Here is an 18,086-nt window from a genome sequence, read left to right as displayed (position 1 = left end):
CAAACTTCCCTATTTATCATTTCACATACATCGCTAACTGAAAATCAAGAATGAATGTTTTCAACATCTGGTATGTACAGGTTGACGTGACTTAGAACAATGATTGTGAAATTATACCTAAAAAAATGAACTTCATTTCTGCTCTCAAAAGTCAGTCTTAGGGGTGCCTGGGTGGCTCCGTCTGTTAAGTATCTGTCTTCACCTCAGGTCATGATCTTAGAGTCCTGGGATGGAGCCCCACGTTGCGCTCCCTGCTGAGCAGGGAGTCTGCTTCTCCCTCTGCCCCTCCCCTCTGCTCATGCTCTCCCTCTCTGTCAAATAAATAAAATCTTTATAAAATAGAAATTTTAAAAAAATTAAAAAAATAAAATAAAATAGAAATTAAATTAAATAAATAAATAAAATAGAAATAAAAAAGAAAACTAAGTTTTAAAGAAACATGGTCTATCTATTAGGTAGCTATGTTGTTCTACTATATATGTTTCTTGAGGGAAAGGAGGTAAACCTAATGAGAACACTTTAATAGTCTGGCTAATGCTTACCTTTCATAGGAAAGAGCATTTTACAAGAGCAGATGACAATAAACTGAGCACTAGCCTACGTGTGAAAATCTTGGGAAGACTTTCATTTTTACTAAAATTTTTATCTACCTTTAGCTTCTCTCTCTTCCAGGTCTGGACATCTTCCACCGAAATAATAATGGTGTGAATGAGTAAACCTTAAGATATTTCATTTAACAGTCGCAATTTAGTAATGTTAAACCTATAAAAATTTTAAAGATGGGAACACACTCTTTCTTCCTTTTGATGGACATTTTTCTACAATACAATAATCAACTAAGAACGATGTAGAAAAGATTAGCACAAAACTCAGTAGAGTGTAAATCAAAAGTGATAGACTTTAAATCCCCATCCTTGCCCCTTACTGCTTTCAAGTGACATTTAAGGGTTGGACAACCAAAAAAGATCTCCAAAAGGATCTCTCAAATGGCCTTTTTTCCCTTCAATGCCAAAAACCTTTTGAATTGAGAGTAAACTAATTAAAGCAAGTAAAGAATTATTCATCATTTACTAGTCAAGGAAAAAAATTTGCTTCACACTAAAGGCAAAACTGCAAAAAAAAAAAAAAAACAGAACAAAACCCTAATCTAAGCATACCAAATGGATATGAATTGTTTAACATTACTGTAACCTAAATAACCTAGTTCTAAGTAGTCATAAAAAATCCATACTTATTTCATTGTCATTTATATGAAATAGACACGCATACTATATTACAGAGAGAACAGGGCCTCTGATCTCTTTTTAAAAGATGTGATGCTTAAAAAAAAAAAAGCCTGAAAGGCTACACACGAAATTCTTAACATTTATCTACAGAGTAGAAGAGAATGGCTCTGTACTTAGAGGGACGATTGTCAAAACAAGTTTTTAAACCAAAAAGTTGTATTTTCAAGATTACATAACAAAATGTTAGCTGGACAGTAAAAACATGGGCTTAGGTTTTTGAACATGAGTTTGTATCTTATTATTTATTCTTCAATTAAAAACAAAACAAGAAAAAGAAAACAAATTATAAAAAAACAACCACAAAGAAATACTTTTCATTGCCCTGAAGCTTATCAGGATGGACACGGAAGAGAAGGGTGGGAAAGAAACGGAGGCCCAGAAGTTGAAGGGAACAATGCGAGTAAAATCTGAATGAAAAAGAACAGGCATTCCTGATGGCTCCAATCCCCTATGCATCTTAACAAAACTAAAAGGAGGTAATGGCAGTAGCAACTGGTTTAGAGATTGATGGGGGAGCGGAAAGAGTGAGGAAAATGAGAAAACACTCGCACACACTGAGTAAGGAATATCATTTCCAGAACATATTAATACTTACCAGTATGTACTGTAGCTACTGCAATCCATACACACTGTGTGCTGAGGTTTATCTTGCTTTTCTGATTTCTTATGATTAGTTAAGGGTACTTGTGCATCTTCATAATGTTTTTTTGCATGGCCATTCACATACCTTATGAAAATCAAATAAAAATTTATTTTAATCTAAATACTGCTTTGGAAGTTAAAATAGTAGCAGATGATAATAAAATTAGATGATAAAAAAAAAAAAAAAAAAAATTAGATGATAAATTAGAATGAGAAAGAATTCCTCCTTATAAGAGCATTCAGTCCTATAAGGGCATTCAATTGGTTAGTGATTAAGCTGAGTGCTTAAAATATGCTTTTTTGCAATCAAACATGACAGTGAACTTTTAATTGTACACAAGATTAGGGCCAGGCAAGGAAAGGCTCTTCTATGCAAATCAGTTTCAGTATCATTGATATTTCATTTATCAACTCATTTGCTGATGCTTTTGCTATAGCTTTTTCTTTTCTTTTTTTTTTTTTTAAGTTTTTCTCAGACTGCTAACCAACTTGTTATTCTCAAAGGCAAACTTTGTGAACTAAATCACTCAACCACTTCCTATAGGGCCACCGACCATATAAAAGGTGAAAGTTAGATATGGAAACAGGATAATTAATCTCTTTCTCACCAGTATGGCTTCAGATCTTTTTTTCAAATGCCTAAATAATTAGCTCCACTCATATGGAAACATATTTGTTTAGAAACAACACGAAATACAAATAATCTTAAGCTTATATAAACTATTATTTATTTACATGGACAAAGATAATAAAGGTTGACTATATTCATAACAATTTTCTAATTTTTCAACTCAGATTTAATAAATCAGTGAATTACACAAAGAATGAAACTGAAATAATGCACACGGTGTACAAATTCCTCTAAACTTCTACCTAAACACTGTACCATGTTGTAACTGACCAGTACTGTCAAGACCCTTATAAAACAAAACTTCCTGGTTCCCAGAAAGTAGTTAATTTATAGAAGGCATGGTCTAATTGAAAATTCAGTCAAAACAAATGTTGATCAAATGGTACCAAAATAAACATACTCAGAAAGTTAAGGTAAATTTTGTCATGAGGCTCCATAATGATACCAGGAGCAACACTCACCTTGGGGAAAGTAGGACAGTAGGGATGGATAAATAGGAAGGACGAACTTCAGGCCCAGCCTCTACCCTAGGAAAGCTGGAAGCATAAGAGGCACTACTAACCTCACTTAGATTTTGATCATAGTTTTTTCCCACTTTTTCATTAGAGTAAACATAACTCAAAATTGTGCGTTTAGGGGTCCTCTGTGCACAAAAGTAAACTAAAATTAATTTTAAAATAAGATAATGATTAAGAGTATAAGCTCAAAAACTAGACTACCTGGGTTCAAAAGTAGCTTTGTCACAAGCTGGCCAGGTGAGCTTAGAGGAGTTAACCTCTTTGCACTTATGCTTTCTCATCTATAAAATGGAGATAATAGTACTTATATTTCATGAGTTGTTAGGTGATTAAATTAAGAAATTCATGGCCTAATGAACGCATAAAGAAATGAATGGATGTTGGTAATTACCTTTTTCATGTTTTCCTTTAAATGCATAAGTACTATTTATTCAGAATTCAAACAGTGTAATTAGAAAGTGGTCATATTAAGCACATACATTGCATAGGTCAAGAAATACCTAATATTTATTTAAAAAGGTAAACTCCAAGACATTGTATAGGTTACATATCTAATCACAGCTCAATTTCCTATGCTTATATAATTTATACTGTGCCATGAGAAACAAAAGTACTATTTATAATGAGCACCTTCAAAATCAAAGTAAAAGCAATACTGAATGATGATAAAAATAAGAGATCACTACTTTTAGGTCTTTGAAAACTGATCATCTATACATAGTACATATAGTTTATTTAGCTACCACACTGGAGTCTTTATATGTATGTACTAAATGTTTAAATGGTTACTATAAGGGTTGCTGAAAAGTAAGAAGCGTATTACTGCTGATGTTAAGATTGGCAATGTTTTGGCTAATACTCAAATAACACTCAGAAGTTAACAGTTATATATAAACTGGATAACATAAAAATAAATATTTCCCTTATCTAATTTTAGATTTTAACTGGACAATTTGGTCTAAAAAGGAAAAGCATCAATATAGTTATCAAAGATTTCTAACCACAATCACAAAAATTTGAAAAATAAATGGGATGATGTTATGAAGGTCAACAGAATATATAACTCAAATATGCTAGTGACTGAAGGAATATTCAATTTAAGACTTTCTGCAGACAACTGGCTTAGATTTAATGAAAAATCAGAATCCTTGGCAATCAACACCCAGGATTATACGATAAAAGAAAATTAACCAATCAGCTATATAAAAAGAAGATCCAAATGCAAGCTACTCTCATTATTTGTCTAATCTATTTAATCATATTTCTCTGAAACGTTAAATTCGGGCACCTGGATGGATCCGAGGGTCCTGGGACTGGGTCCCCGCATCAGGCTCCTTGCAGGGAGCCTGCTTCTCCCTCTGCCTATGTCTCTGCCTCTGGGTCTGTGCCTCTCATGAGTAAATAAATAAAATCTTTTTTTTTTTTTTTTTTAAATTTTTTATTTATTTATGATAGTCACAGAGAGAGAGAGAGCGCGCAGCAGAGACACAGGCAGAGGGAGGAACAGGCTCCATGCACCGGGAGCCCGATGTGGGATTCGATCCCGGGTCTCCAGGATCGCGCCCCGGGCCAAAGGCAGGCGCCAAACCGCTGCGCCACCCAGGGATCCCAATAAATAAAATCTTTAAAAAAAAAATGAAACTATGTTAAATTTCTAAGTTTAAGACTGCTCGCAACTGGAAACAGACTACCTGCAGAGTCTAGAAATTTTTCATCGTATTTTTCCAAAACCTACTTAGAGAACTATTTGTTGCTTGCTATTAGTAACATTAACCTCTCCAATTTTTGAGAGTTTGTCAGGTCTTTTGGCTGGCATATGACCTTCAAGATTTAGGTCAGAGAGCACTATGAGACAACTGGAGAACAGAACTATATAAATTTTATTGCATTATAATTCTCACCTCTCAAAATCTAGGAGAGGAATCTGTCTCTTCAAGTGCAGAATTTAAGTGCTTCTACTTTTCTTCTTTTTTTAAAAAAAAGTTATCTGTACAAAGTATTTTCAGGTTCCCCAAATCCTAGAGATTTCAAAACCACAACAGCCACAATTAAGATATGCAGTTAACATTTTCCAAAGGTACTTTTAAGTGTACATGGAAAAAATATTTAATTCCACGACTCAAAATGTGAAAAATCACGTTACATGAACATAGATGCTCTCTTCATGCAATGAGAGTTTAAAAATAACAATGGGGAAATAGTCCTAATAAATAAAATGTAGATTTCAGCCTGTGTGACAGTATGATTTCTCATCCTCTTGCTGCTAAACTATTAACTTCTAAGTAAATTCAAAGTATATATTCTAAGTTAAAAGAGCAATTGAAATAAATGTGCTACTACCAAGCTAAAAGAACACAAGGCTGATATTTAATTGAGTTAGAAGAAAAAAGTTACTAAAGTATTAAGTAACATCATTTTGAAGCCAAGAAAGGGGAAGAAATGCTCAGGTTTGAACAATATTTGGGGGGCAGGGAGTGTTAAATCCCTGGAGAGCAAAACTGTTTTATTGAAACAATGAAACATTTGGTACATCTTAGGCAGCAATTAATAATGACCTCCACAACGAGACCATTTTCAAGGGAATTCCTCTGTAAACATTTTGTTGTTTTGTTTTCAGAAGAATGATGTGATATCTGGAATTTGATTCAAAAGTTAGTAAAGCTGGGGATGGTGTAGGTAACAGGTGAAATAAGACTGGCAATGTATTGATAACTGTTGAAGCTGGATGATGAAAATAAAGGGCTTCAATTATATTATCTCTATACTTTTGTATATGCTCAAATTTACCCTAACTAAAAGGTTGAAGAAACAACCATAAGGTAAGCTTTTATTTAAAGAATTCAAAGTTCCTTTATTTCATCTTTTCAATCAAATATTACTAGATTATCTGATCATCAAATTAATTCTTCTGGGTACCAACATAAAGGCTTTTCCCCCTAGATTTTCCTTAGTTGTATCACTGAGCAAACAGACTCTATTGGGAAAAGGAAGCCTTATAGACAATTACATACAATGATTAAGCAATAGTGCTAATAAATCCAAATCGCAAAAACTTTGACATAAGCTTAAAGGCAAATTGAAAAAAGCAAGTAGGGTAGTGAAGTATAAGTATGTCACCTACCTTCCACAGTGGACACTTGAACAAGTCAAACAGACCCAGGGGCTTTTGTTGGATCGGCACACTAATAAAAAGAAAAATACACAATATACCAATTGTATCATGTTACTTCTCAGTTTCTCCCCTAATCTGTAATATCATACCCTGTGATTAAGTTAAAAATTCCATGGCTGCTTAGGTGTACCAAAATCACAAATCCCTGCTTTGTGAGTGCATTTACACAGAAAGGCTGCCTAATTAAAGTTATACTGAAAAGCACTGAAATGCATATCCACAATGGCTGCTCATTTTAATTGTTGACTCAAACAGTTCAACCACAAGTTAAACACATATACTTTCTTCCTTTATTATTTATTTCTTTTTGCCACAGTCTCCAACAAGTTAATGACAGTCTATTTTCTCTTAAAAACATTTTTTTAAGTCTAATTTTTTAATCACATGTCTTTGCCAGGCAGATTATATACTACTATAAATGACAACTCTTTCAGTTTACTTAATGAGAGGCATAACCTAAAGATACAATTAGGAAGACTAAATCCAGTTCTTCCCAAATTAATGTCTTGGTTGCATAAAATGTAATTCTAAATATGACAACTGCATTTAATTCTTCCTGAGGGTATAATCAAGACATTAATTATTTTAGTTTAAGTATTATGGGGGGGTGGGCAAGAAAAGCATGAAAATTTTTAAAATACTGATTGCAATTTTGCTTTCCGTTTACTCATTCAATCTTAAAAATAAAAAGCCCAATAAATATATAACAATGATTTTCAAAAGGTAAGGGACATAAAAATCACCTGAAAAGCTATTCAGGATGTGGATGTTCTACTTAGGCAGAGGTATCTACATTGGGGTGGGACAGAGGACAAAGAACATGTGTATTTTGAGAAAAGTAGCTTTCCAGGTGACTCCCTAATACAACCACAAGTCCACAGGGGTATGGGAGGGGTACCCATGGTACAACCACACACTCAGAAGTATCGCAAGTTCGCTGCCTAGCGCATAGTATGTGCTCAATAAGCATTTGTTGAAAGTTCAAATTTCCTAATTTAAGACACCAACCTCTTCCAAGTTCTGGTCCCCACTGTAGTGCTCTTGCATTCACAAATTTACATTAACTGCCAGGGCCATTTTGAAGGCATTTGAGTTTTTTACTCAATTGGGTCCAAGTTTATTTTATGTGCATGTAAGCTACACAACTGAAAGGTCAAAAAGTATACCTGCCAAATTGCTAACAATAATTATTATAGGCAGGTACACGAAAAGACTATATTTGAGAGGAGACTGTTGACTATTTCTATACCTCCCACGGTATTTGTTTTATATCAATAAGAATATGTTTTTATAGTTTGAAAAGAAAGTTCTATAAAGAGGGACACCTGGGTGTCTCAGTCCATTGAGTCCCTGCCTTTGGCTCAGGTCATAATCTTTGGGTCCTGGGATAAGCCCTGTGGGCTGTGAGTGCCCCTGCTCAGCAGAGAGCTTGTTCCTCTCCCTCTGCATGCCCCTCTTCCTGCTTGGGCCACAGGCATGTCTCTCTGTGTCAAATAAATAAATAAAATCTTTTTTAAAAAGTTCTATAAAGTATACTTTTTAAAGAAAAATAAATTAGAACACAGCTTATTTGAAACAGGTATTCATGGTTTGAGATATAATTTGGAGGACTGAAAAACTAAGAATACTGTTGTTTTGTTCCTTTAGTAAATCTCTTTTTCTCTTAGTACATACTAACACTATAACTCAATCTGGAAAAAAAAAGTTGTTAAAGTTTAATATTAACTGAAATAATTATGTTACAATAATAAGTTTAGTTCCACATTTTTAACTATCTAGAGTTTGTTTTCATTTTAATTATGGAAGATTTTGGGGCAACCCAGGTGGCTCAGCGGTTTAGCACCGCCTTCAGCCCAGGGCGTGAAGCAGGCTCCCGGCATGGAGCCTGCTTCTCTCTCTGCCTGTGTCTCTGCCTCTCTCAATCTCTGTCTCTCGTGAATAAATAAATACAATATTTAAAAAAATTATGGAAGATTTTTTTCCTTCTTTAAATGAGAAAAAGAAAATCTAGAGCAAAATCACTGTTACTTTGGTGTGTTTTCTACCAACTGTTCCTTTTTTCTCCCTTATAAATATACACACAGCACACAGAATTTTGTGATCTAATTTCTCCACTGTCAGTATATAATTTTTTTAAAGATCTTATTTATTTGAGAGAGAGCATAAGCAGGAGGAGTGGCAGGGGAAGAAGCAGACTCCCTGCTGAGTACAACATGGAGCTCAATCCTAGGACCCTGAGATCATGACCTGATTCGAAGGCAGATGCTTAACCAATCAACACCCCTCCACTATCAGTATATTAAATGTGTTTCTGCATGTTACTGAATTTAGAACAATGTATTCTATATCTAGTCTTATAATATCTCAATTATCTGAATTTTTAAATTAATTTTTAAATTTCTCAATTTCAAATTTTAAAATGGCACCCTAAGGCTGAGAGGAGAAAGAAATGGGGAATAACTACTTGAAAGGTACAGGGTTTACTTTGGGATGATGAAAAGGTCTTACAACTAGATAGAGGTCGTGGTTGCAGATGTACTAAATGCCACTGATTTGTCCACTTTAATATGGTTAATTTTATGTTATGTGAATTGTACTTCAATAAAATAAGTAGTTAAATAAACAGGTACTTCAGATAGGGATGAGGAGAGAGGGTAAAAGGAAATGAAGTACTGACTTTCAAAAACATTGCAAACAAGTGACGGTCCATTTTAGTAAATCTCAAAAAAAGAGTTTCATTCCTGAGTTAAGAAATCAGACTTCTTCTATCATGAATATTTATAGTAACAATGTTAAAAATATGGTGATAGGACAGTTGGTCTTAGCTATTTAAATGATAATACTCTCTGAGGGCTTAATACTTTAACACCATAAAAACATTTGAAAGCTAAAAAGCTACACAGAGAATTGGGTATGATGAGGCATTCTGAAGCCATTTATTGCACTGCATTGGGGAATATTCACTGTCTATACACACCTTATACAAATTAAGAAACTTTCATGTACTCGAAACAATTATAAAATAGGATGAAAAAATATTGGCTTTAAATTAAACTAACTAGGATATAACATGAATAAAAGAATACTATAAATAGGGGATCCCTGGGTGGCACAGCGGTTTAGCGCCTGCCTTTGGCCCAGGGCGCGATCCTGGAGACCCGGGATCGAATCCCACGTCAGGCTCCCGGAATGGAGCCTGCTTCTCCCTCTGCCTGTGTCTCTGCTTCTCTCTCTCTCTCTGTCTATCATAAATAAATAAATAAATCTTTAAAAAAAAAAAAAAAGAATACTATAAATAATCTCAGAATTATTTATCACTTTAAGGGTCACTCTCTTATTATAAAAAGTAGTCTCAATTTATAGGCAGATGAGTTTCAAAAGTTATCTGTAGGATGAACATATTTCCCATGGAAACAGTATAAGAGATTTCCATAAAATTATAAACTGTAATATGATTGAAATAATGTACAGCTGACCCCTGAGCAATGCCAGGGGTTAGGAGTCCCGATCCCCACACAGTTCAAAATCTGCATAAAACTTCTGACTTCCCCAAAACTTAACTACTAATAGCCTTTTGTTGACCAGAAGCCTTACTGATGGCATAAATAGTCCATTAACATATTTTGTATGTTATATTTACTATATACCATATTCTTACAATAAGCTAGAGAAAAGAATATGTTATTAAGAAAAGCCTAAGGAAGAAATAATATATTTATGATATTGCACTATATTAACTGAAAAAAAGTCCACATATAAGTAGACCCACATAGTTCAAACCTGTTTTAAGGGTCAACTGTGCATATTTATTTAAAACAAAACCACACATAGTCAATAAAAATGATTTTAAGCTATGAGTATGCTATTCAGTAAAACATAAAACATATTAAGCTGAACGGTTTATTTTTTAAATTTTAAATGCTAGAATTTGACAGAAAGAGAAGGATGGAAGTTTGTGGAAGCTCAAAAAGATAAGTCCAAGAACTTATTCGGGCTCTTTTTATTACACCTAATTACACTTCAAGGTTACATCACAGTGAGAAAGCTAGGTATTTCTCACACTGTTACACTTCACCAAAACAAGATCATTGGATCTCATAAACGGAGTTTTGCCTTTTACCCAGGTTATGTTGTCAAAGTTACTCTTTCTTCCGGCAATCTCTCCCCATTTGCTTGGATTCTTCCAACCACAAGCTCAGTATTCCTTTTCTAAGCTCAGGCATCACAGCCGGGAGGTTGCTCCTTCTAATCTCCTCCTTTAGCTATGGCCTCAGAACTGTCCTCTGGCCCTAGTCTCACCTCAGCCAAAGCCTCTGCAATTTGGCAACAGGGTCTTTTTAGAGGAAGAGGACAGTCATGATCCTCTCCTAAACTAGAGCCATTTTCCAGAAGATAGAAGCTGTAACACAGCTTTTGGGGACTGTGACGCTGGACCAGTTCTGGCTGGGCCGAGGACATCTGATCTTCCTGCCCTCCTCCCCCTTCCACCTTTACCCCAAAGCCCCGCAATTAAGTGGTTTGATTCCCCCTCCCCCCAAAAAGAAGCTGTAACACACATACTAGGCAGGGGAGAAGGTGGAGGAGCATCTGCCTCTAAATCATGCCCATGCCATGTCTTCTTCCTAGAGCCACCAAAGCTTTAACTCTCTTGGAAACCAGAAAGTAAGAACTGATAGAGCACAGAGGTAGAGAGAGGTAAGGCATCCAAGTGATCTATACAGCGAAGTGGTTTTATTCCTTACTATTTTTGTAAAAGGAATGGTAGTATGCTCCTTTATCAAGAGATGAAGAAAGGTCACAAACTAGGGAATTTTGTGTTTAAAGGGACCTGTTGACACAGATGTTTTCAGGTTGTGTTCAGAAGATACGGAGTTCATAAGACAAAACTATCTACACTTTCCACATCTACACTTTCTACATGACCACTCGTCTTCAATATCCTTAGTATTCATTACATAGAACCTAACGAGACAGTACATTTGATATTTAAAGCCTCTCAACAACTCTCTTGGAATTCTTTTTTTTTAATTTATTTATTTTTGAGAGAGAGAAAGAGAATGCATGTGAGCAGAGGGAGGGGCAGAGGGAGACTATCTCAAGCAGACTCTATGCTGAGCATGGAGCCCCATGTGGGGCTCTATCTCACAACCCTGAGAACATGACCAAAGACAACCAAGAGTCGGATGCTCAACCAATGGAGCCACCCAAGCACCCCTCTCTGAATTCTAATTTTTTTCGTTTATAAAAACATCATGCACCAGTGCTTATGATACAGCTTAATGTCTCTACACACAAAACAGTTCAAGCACACAGCACTGACAGGCAAGTCACTTATAGTGCATCCATTATTTAGTAGTTGCTTCAACTGGTAGTGAGGCTCTTTATCTTCTTAAGAATTCAGAAAGGTAAGGATCTGATAACCAAGATTCTAGTCCTGCCTCTACCATTACTAAGCTATAGAACTGAGAACATCACTACTATTCTTAAATGAAGACAACGCAATAAGCATATCCGTCTAATTATAAAAGTAGTCAAATATAAGGAAAAAGATTAGTGAAACAATAATGTTATCCTCCCCTATAGACAAAAGTCTTCCAACTCCACTTTCCACCTAATTTAAAGGCTTAACAACACAAGGATTAATTGCTAATGTAGTATAATTTTCTAAACCAATGGTTTTCAGCTTTTTTTCCCTGTCTCTAACCACTTGAGAGGCAAAAACATTCCCACCACATTGCCCATCAGTAGTAACAGCAACTCACTGCAATTGTGGGGGTGGGAAGTATATGGAATCACTGTACAAAAGTATTACAAACATGCCACTATGACTGTAAAACTCAGAACACCACTACCCCAGCACACACAGAGTTTTTAAAATGCAGCACTCTAAAAATATTACCAAGCCATAAGAAAACATCCATAATATAGATTTTTTTTAAAAGTTCACTTTTATCTAGTTAATATTCATCTAGGACATAGTATGTGCCAAGCACTATGGCAACCACTTTATGAATATTACTTCATTTAATCCTTTATAATTCAATAAGGAATTGGCCTGTTTTACATTACTTGTAAACAAACTTATTCTTTAGCCTGTTTTACAGATAAGAAAACTGAGACAGAGACAAGTTATGTAACTTGCTCAGTTAGTATGTGACAGAACTAGAAATCAAACTCTGTTTGAAGGCATGGACTGCTGTAAAGCAATAAGTCCAGAAGGCTGTCATTTTTGTTTTAAAAAGATTTTATACTGCATGTTTCTGTGTGTATATTATATACCTCTATATAAAATTTTTAAAGCCTAGAAGGATATATAGTAACTGTTAATAGTTACATAAAAGGAATGAGAGGAGAGATTAGAGCCACATGGACCTATTTCCCACTACAATGTTTGATTTTTTTCAGAAAATATTACTTCTTTTATAATAAAAAATTTTAATGGCTTAAATTTAAAAATACTGGTATTATAAAATTGTCCTAAGGAAACAGATTTATTCTAAATTATTAAGCATGAGTGGTTAAGCCAAAATCCAAGATTATAACTCTATGGGTTTATAAAACTATAATCAGTGAAAACAAAATTTCTGCAGCTATTATTCAACACACACACACACACACACACACTCCACAAGAGTATCAATACCAAAAGTGTTATTTCTCTTAAAACTAAAGAATAGGGCAGTATTATCACAAAATTCTAAGAGTATTCCAGTAAACATAAGTAGAACTATATTCTAGGACTAACCCAGGTAACCCTCCAACTGATATATTTTTAGATATTTAAGAGCAAGGCAAAAAAAAAAAAAAAAAGAGCAAGGCATATAATCTTCTTTATACCATAAATATTATTTGAACTACATGCTCACAAGCCTATTCTATGCTAAAAGTTCTGAAGTCTCTCCTATCTTCAACTTAAATCCTCTGAAATTACCAGGGGAAGGAATTGGTAAAGTCACATAAAGGAAACAGGAACTGGGCCATAATATAGTCCAGAAAAGAAGAAATCCAGCTATCCTAAGCAACTGTCACAGATGCCAGAGCAGCCTGAATGCAGCCAAACTCATTGTCGCCCACCATCCTCCAGTGCTGCTCATTCTGGGAATGGGCATTGAGTTCCCAAGGAACAGGGAAATAGGAGAGTTCTCTTAAAAAGCAATAGGAGGGGCCCAGGGCCAAAGGACTGAGCCAATGCACAGTTTGGGAGACTAAGCAGAGGTCCAAATACTTGAGGAAAAGAGACCAAGCATGAGCACCAAATCCAAAGTGGATGGAAGTGGCAGGTTGGGACTGAAGGCCAAGATCACAGAACCAAGAGTTCAGGGCCAAGGCAGGAAAGACAATTATGAAGCAAAGCTTATCTTGATCATCTTTCCACTTTGCCCTTGAGAATTTTTTCCACCTTCCTCCTTCTAGCAGCTCTCTCCTGTCTCATTCCTATTCTTATTCAAGGCTTAGCAATACATTAATCTCTCCTGAATCATTAAATAAGTAAATTATTTTCTGGTAAAGTCACAGTTCAGTATTTCTCATTATCATTCTCTCCTTTCTGTTTAATAGCTCTATGATAGATTAAAGATAGTCACAAAGTCTTTGATACTCCTCCCATTGAGAAGTAGATCTGTGTCCTCATTCTTTGAATTTGGTAGGCTCTGTAGCTGCCCTGACAAGCTGCATATGACAGAGTGACTCCGTATCCATTTGCAGGCCTAGCCCTTAAGAAATTGACAGCTTTCTCTGGCTATTGTTTAGAATGCTTACTCTTGGAAAAGCCAGCCACCATCCAAGAAGTCTGATCACCAAACATACTGTGAGAAACCCAAACCACATGGGGAGACTTTGGAGAGTATGATGCCACGGTATGGGGAGTTTGGAAAGGGAGAGAGACTGTGGAACACAGAAGCACCAGATATGTGAGTTAAGAAACGATTTTGAAAGATGATGCTCCAGCAACACCTGGGTGGCTCAGTGGTTGAGCGTCTGCCTTCAGCCCAGGGCGTGATCCTGGAGTTCTGGGATCAAGTCCCACATCAGGCTCCTCACAAGGAGCCCACTTCTCTTTCTGCCTATGTCTCTCTCTGCCTCTCTCTGTCTCTTGTGAATACATTTTAAAAATCTAAAAAAAAAAAAAAAAAAAAAAGATGATGCTTCAGCCCCAGGTACTCCAGCAGATGCAACACCAGCCAAGTTCCTCCTTTTGATCCATAAAACCATAAGCAAAATAAAATGGTTGTTTTAAGCTACTAAGATATAAGGTAGTTTGTTATGCAGCAGTAGATAATCAGAAGATTACCTATAGAAAGGGGGGTTTATCAGTGATAAAGCATCCATCATTTACACCTGCCAAACTCACTGAAATGACTGACACTATTCTTTAACAGAAGTGAGGATGAGAACCTCCAGAGGTTCTAGCTATAGGAATCAAAATTATACACAGGCTATACTATCATCTCTGCAACAGAGGTAGTAAGAGAATAAAGACATGGTGGTCTATCATTAACTTAGCTACCATCATCTTTGGGACTGCCTCTTTCTCTATCCTCTCATTATTGTAATAACTCAAATCCAGATGTGCTATCACTACCATAAACAACCATTCTTGAGCACTTCTAATGTCCTATATTGTAAAAGCAACCTTCAAAATCTCAAAAAACACTATTCCCATAGCAACCCCAAATTCTGAATAAAGATCCTTAAGAAGGTGTCATTGGCACCTGCAAGAACTCCTTTTCTCTCCTTTAAAGCTACAAGCCTATCCTTCATTCCCTTTGCTTCTCTGGATTATGTTCTTTAATAAACATTCTGGGAAACCTCAGATTTTACTAAAGTTTCAATTTAAAATACTGAGTAGTTATGAATTGAGAACATCCTACTTCATTTCTGTTTCCAATTCAGTCTTTGCTTTAAGAGTTCTGACATATTCCAGGGCAGCACGGGTGGCTCAGCGGTATAGCGCCGCCTTCAGCCCAGGGCGTAATCTGGAGACCCGCGATCGAGTCCCACCTCAGATTACCTGCATGGAGCCTGCTTCTCCCTCTGCCTGGGTCTCTGCCTCTCTCTGTGTGTCTCTCATGAATAAATAAATAAAATCTTAAAAAAAAAAAAAAAAGAGTTCTGACATATTCCTTACCCAGCCTGACTTGATTCGGATCTCTCAGCAATGTCTGATTTTAGGACTTTGTAGCTAGAATTAAGAGCCTACATGCTAATCAGAATCCCAAGATTTCTGAGGAAGTACTCACACTTTTCTCTTAAAGTTTTCATAAAATTGTTGCACACCCAGCCCAGAAAGAGGAGGAAAGGGAAAGGCACAATGATCAGAAAACTCCATTCCACATCATTTGGGCTGAATTAGGCAAAGGCCAGAACACCTCGGTGGCTCAGTGGCTGGCTGAGCATCTGCCTTCAGCTTAGGGCGTGGTCCTGGGGTTCTGGGATGAAGTTCTGCATCCTTCTGCCTATGTCTCTGCCTCTCTCTCTGTGTCTCTTATGAATAGATAAATAAAATCTTAAAAAAAAAAAGAATTAGGCAAAGATCTTAATCACCTTCCCTTGACTCTTAACCCTGACAAAAGAAATCTTTATTCTTTAATAAAAAAATGTACCAGGCAGCCCTGGGTGGCTCAGCGGTTTAGCGCCATCTTCAGCCCAGGGTGTGATACTAGAGACCTGGGATCGAGTCCCACATCGGGCTCCCTGCATGGAGCCTGCTTCTCCCTCTGCCTATGTCTCTGCCTCTCTCTCTCTCTCTCTCTCTCTCTCTCTCTGTGTGTGTCTCTCATGAATAAATAAGTAAAATCTTTTTTTAAAAAATGTACCAAATGACTAGGTTACCCTCATAGAATGTAAATGTTATTTTACAGACTCAAAATAAACCATGTTAGAGGTCATGTGATATAATGAAGCAAGCATGGGCTTCAGGACCAAGAATTTTACATTTACCTTCTAACTTTACCTTTCTTTTATTCAACGACCTAAAGGAGCTGACTCCAGAGCAAGCTTTATCATGTGTAACATAAGACAGATACCACCTCTATCTCACACGGTTGTGGTAAAGATTCCATGAGACAAAAGATATAAAATGCACAACAAAGGCCCTAACAAACAGAAAGCACCAGTGACTGTCAGTTCCTTTCCATTAAAAATACATTAAAAAGAATAAAATGACTGTCAGAGGTTAATTCTGGTGACTGTGATTATACACAACATATACCATGACCAGTAATTCTCAGAATTCTGTTTATACTCACTAAAAAAAAACTGCAGCTGACAATTCATTTTCATAGAAAAATTTCATATACATAAGTCACATTAAAGTCAGTAAAAATCTCAGAGACTCCCTCTACCTGAACTATAATTATATTCAAAACATCAAATAATGAGATGATACTCAATTTTAATAACTTATTGCAAAATTGAACTACAACCACAGTAATATCAGAATCATTAAACTTTATACATCTAAATAAAATAAATATACTTAGAAATTAAATGCATCTCAGATCCACATTTTAAGAGACGTGCAGAGAGGTTTAGACAACTTAATAAGATGATACCCAGATAAAATATTTAAGTAGAGAGGCAGCTTAAGTGTCAAAACCATACTGAAATACACCGAACTCAGAGATATTTGTAACAGATTAAATCATGGTTCACCAATCTAATCAAGCAAAATATACCTTGGGTATTCTTGGAATACCCGATATAATGTGACAGGCCAAGTCATTTAAAATATTTTTAAAATTACTGATTTTTATTAAACTATAGTTGACACACAATATTACATTAGTTGAACGTATATGACAGTGATTCAACAACTCTATACCTTATGCTATGCTTACCACAAATGTAGCTGCCTTCCAGTCATAATAGAACACTATTACAATACTATTGTGTGTTCCCTATGCTATACCTTTCATCCCCATAACTTAAACATGCCATAACTAGAACCTGTACCTCCCAATCCATTTCACTCACTTTGCCTGTCTCTCCACCCCTTCCCTCTGGCAACCCTTAGTCTGTTCTCTGTTTATAGTCTGTTTCTGCTTTGTTTGTTTAGTTTTTTAGATTCCATACAAATCAGACCCTATAGTGTTTGCCCTTCTCTGACTTGTTTCACTTAGCATTATACCTTCTAGGTCTATCATGTTGTTGCAAATGCCAATACCTCATTCTTCTTTACATCTGAGTAATATTCCATTTTACAGATATAATGGAATATTATATATGGAGATATATATATATATATATATATATATATATTACATCTTTTTTTTAAGATTTTATTTGAGAGGGAGAGAATGAGCAGTGAGGAGAGACAGAAGGAGATAGAGAGGGAGAGAGAAAGAAGCAGGCTCCCCGCTAAAGAGGAAGCCTGATGCAGGGCTCGACACCAGGACCCAGAGATCATGACCTGAGCCAAAGACAGATGCTTAACTGAATGAGCCACGTAGGTGCCCCTCTACTACATATTCTTTTTCCATTCATCTATCAATCAACACTTGAGTTCCTTCCTTATCTTGGCTATTGTAAATAACACTGCAATAAACATAGGAATTTATATATCTTTTTTGAATTAGAGTTTTCATTTTCTTTAGGTAAACAAAAATATTTTAAAATTTCTAACTTCAGTAGCAAAGAAGAAAACAGGAATGGTTTCAAAACACACCAGATTAAATATATGGTGGCCAGCTTATTTTTATGAACCAGTCGGCCGAAATTCAATTCCTTTTTATCCACCTTACTATCAGATTCTTTAAGAACCAATGTCCCTGGTTCTTAGAGGCTAATTTTCTGACTGTGCTCTACCTATTTTTCCAACCTTTTCCATGTCAAGACAT

At 35.8% G+C, this 18,086-nt stretch overlaps 1 protein-coding gene across 5 annotated transcripts in view; it reads right to left on the bottom strand.

Moving 5' to 3' along the window:
• Nucleotides 1-18,086, bottom strand: part of USP3 (ubiquitin specific peptidase 3) — a 111,252-nt gene that overhangs the window by 73,684 nt on the left and 19,482 nt on the right. For 4 of the 5 annotated variants that reach the window (XM_072809021.1, XM_072809023.1, XM_072809024.1 and 1 more), the window contains exons 2-3: nucleotides 6,199-6,259; nucleotides 1,882-2,013 (exon numbers count right to left, since the gene is read on the bottom strand). In XM_072809021.1, coding sequence (XP_072665122.1) covers nucleotides 1,882-2,013; nucleotides 6,199-6,259 — 193 coding nt within the window. Of the gene's footprint in view, nucleotides 1-1,881; nucleotides 2,014-4,978; nucleotides 5,096-6,198; nucleotides 6,260-18,086 lie in introns of those variants that run through there. The other variant, XM_072809026.1, reaches the window with a different exon arrangement.

This window comes from Canis lupus, chromosome 32 (assembly GCF_048164855.1).
Source record: "Canis lupus baileyi chromosome 32, mCanLup2.hap1, whole genome shotgun sequence".
NCBI lineage: Eukaryota > Metazoa > Chordata > Mammalia > Carnivora > Canidae > Canis > Canis lupus.
Note: the sequence above shows the minus strand (reverse complement) of the source record. Positions and strands in the feature narration are given on the sequence as shown.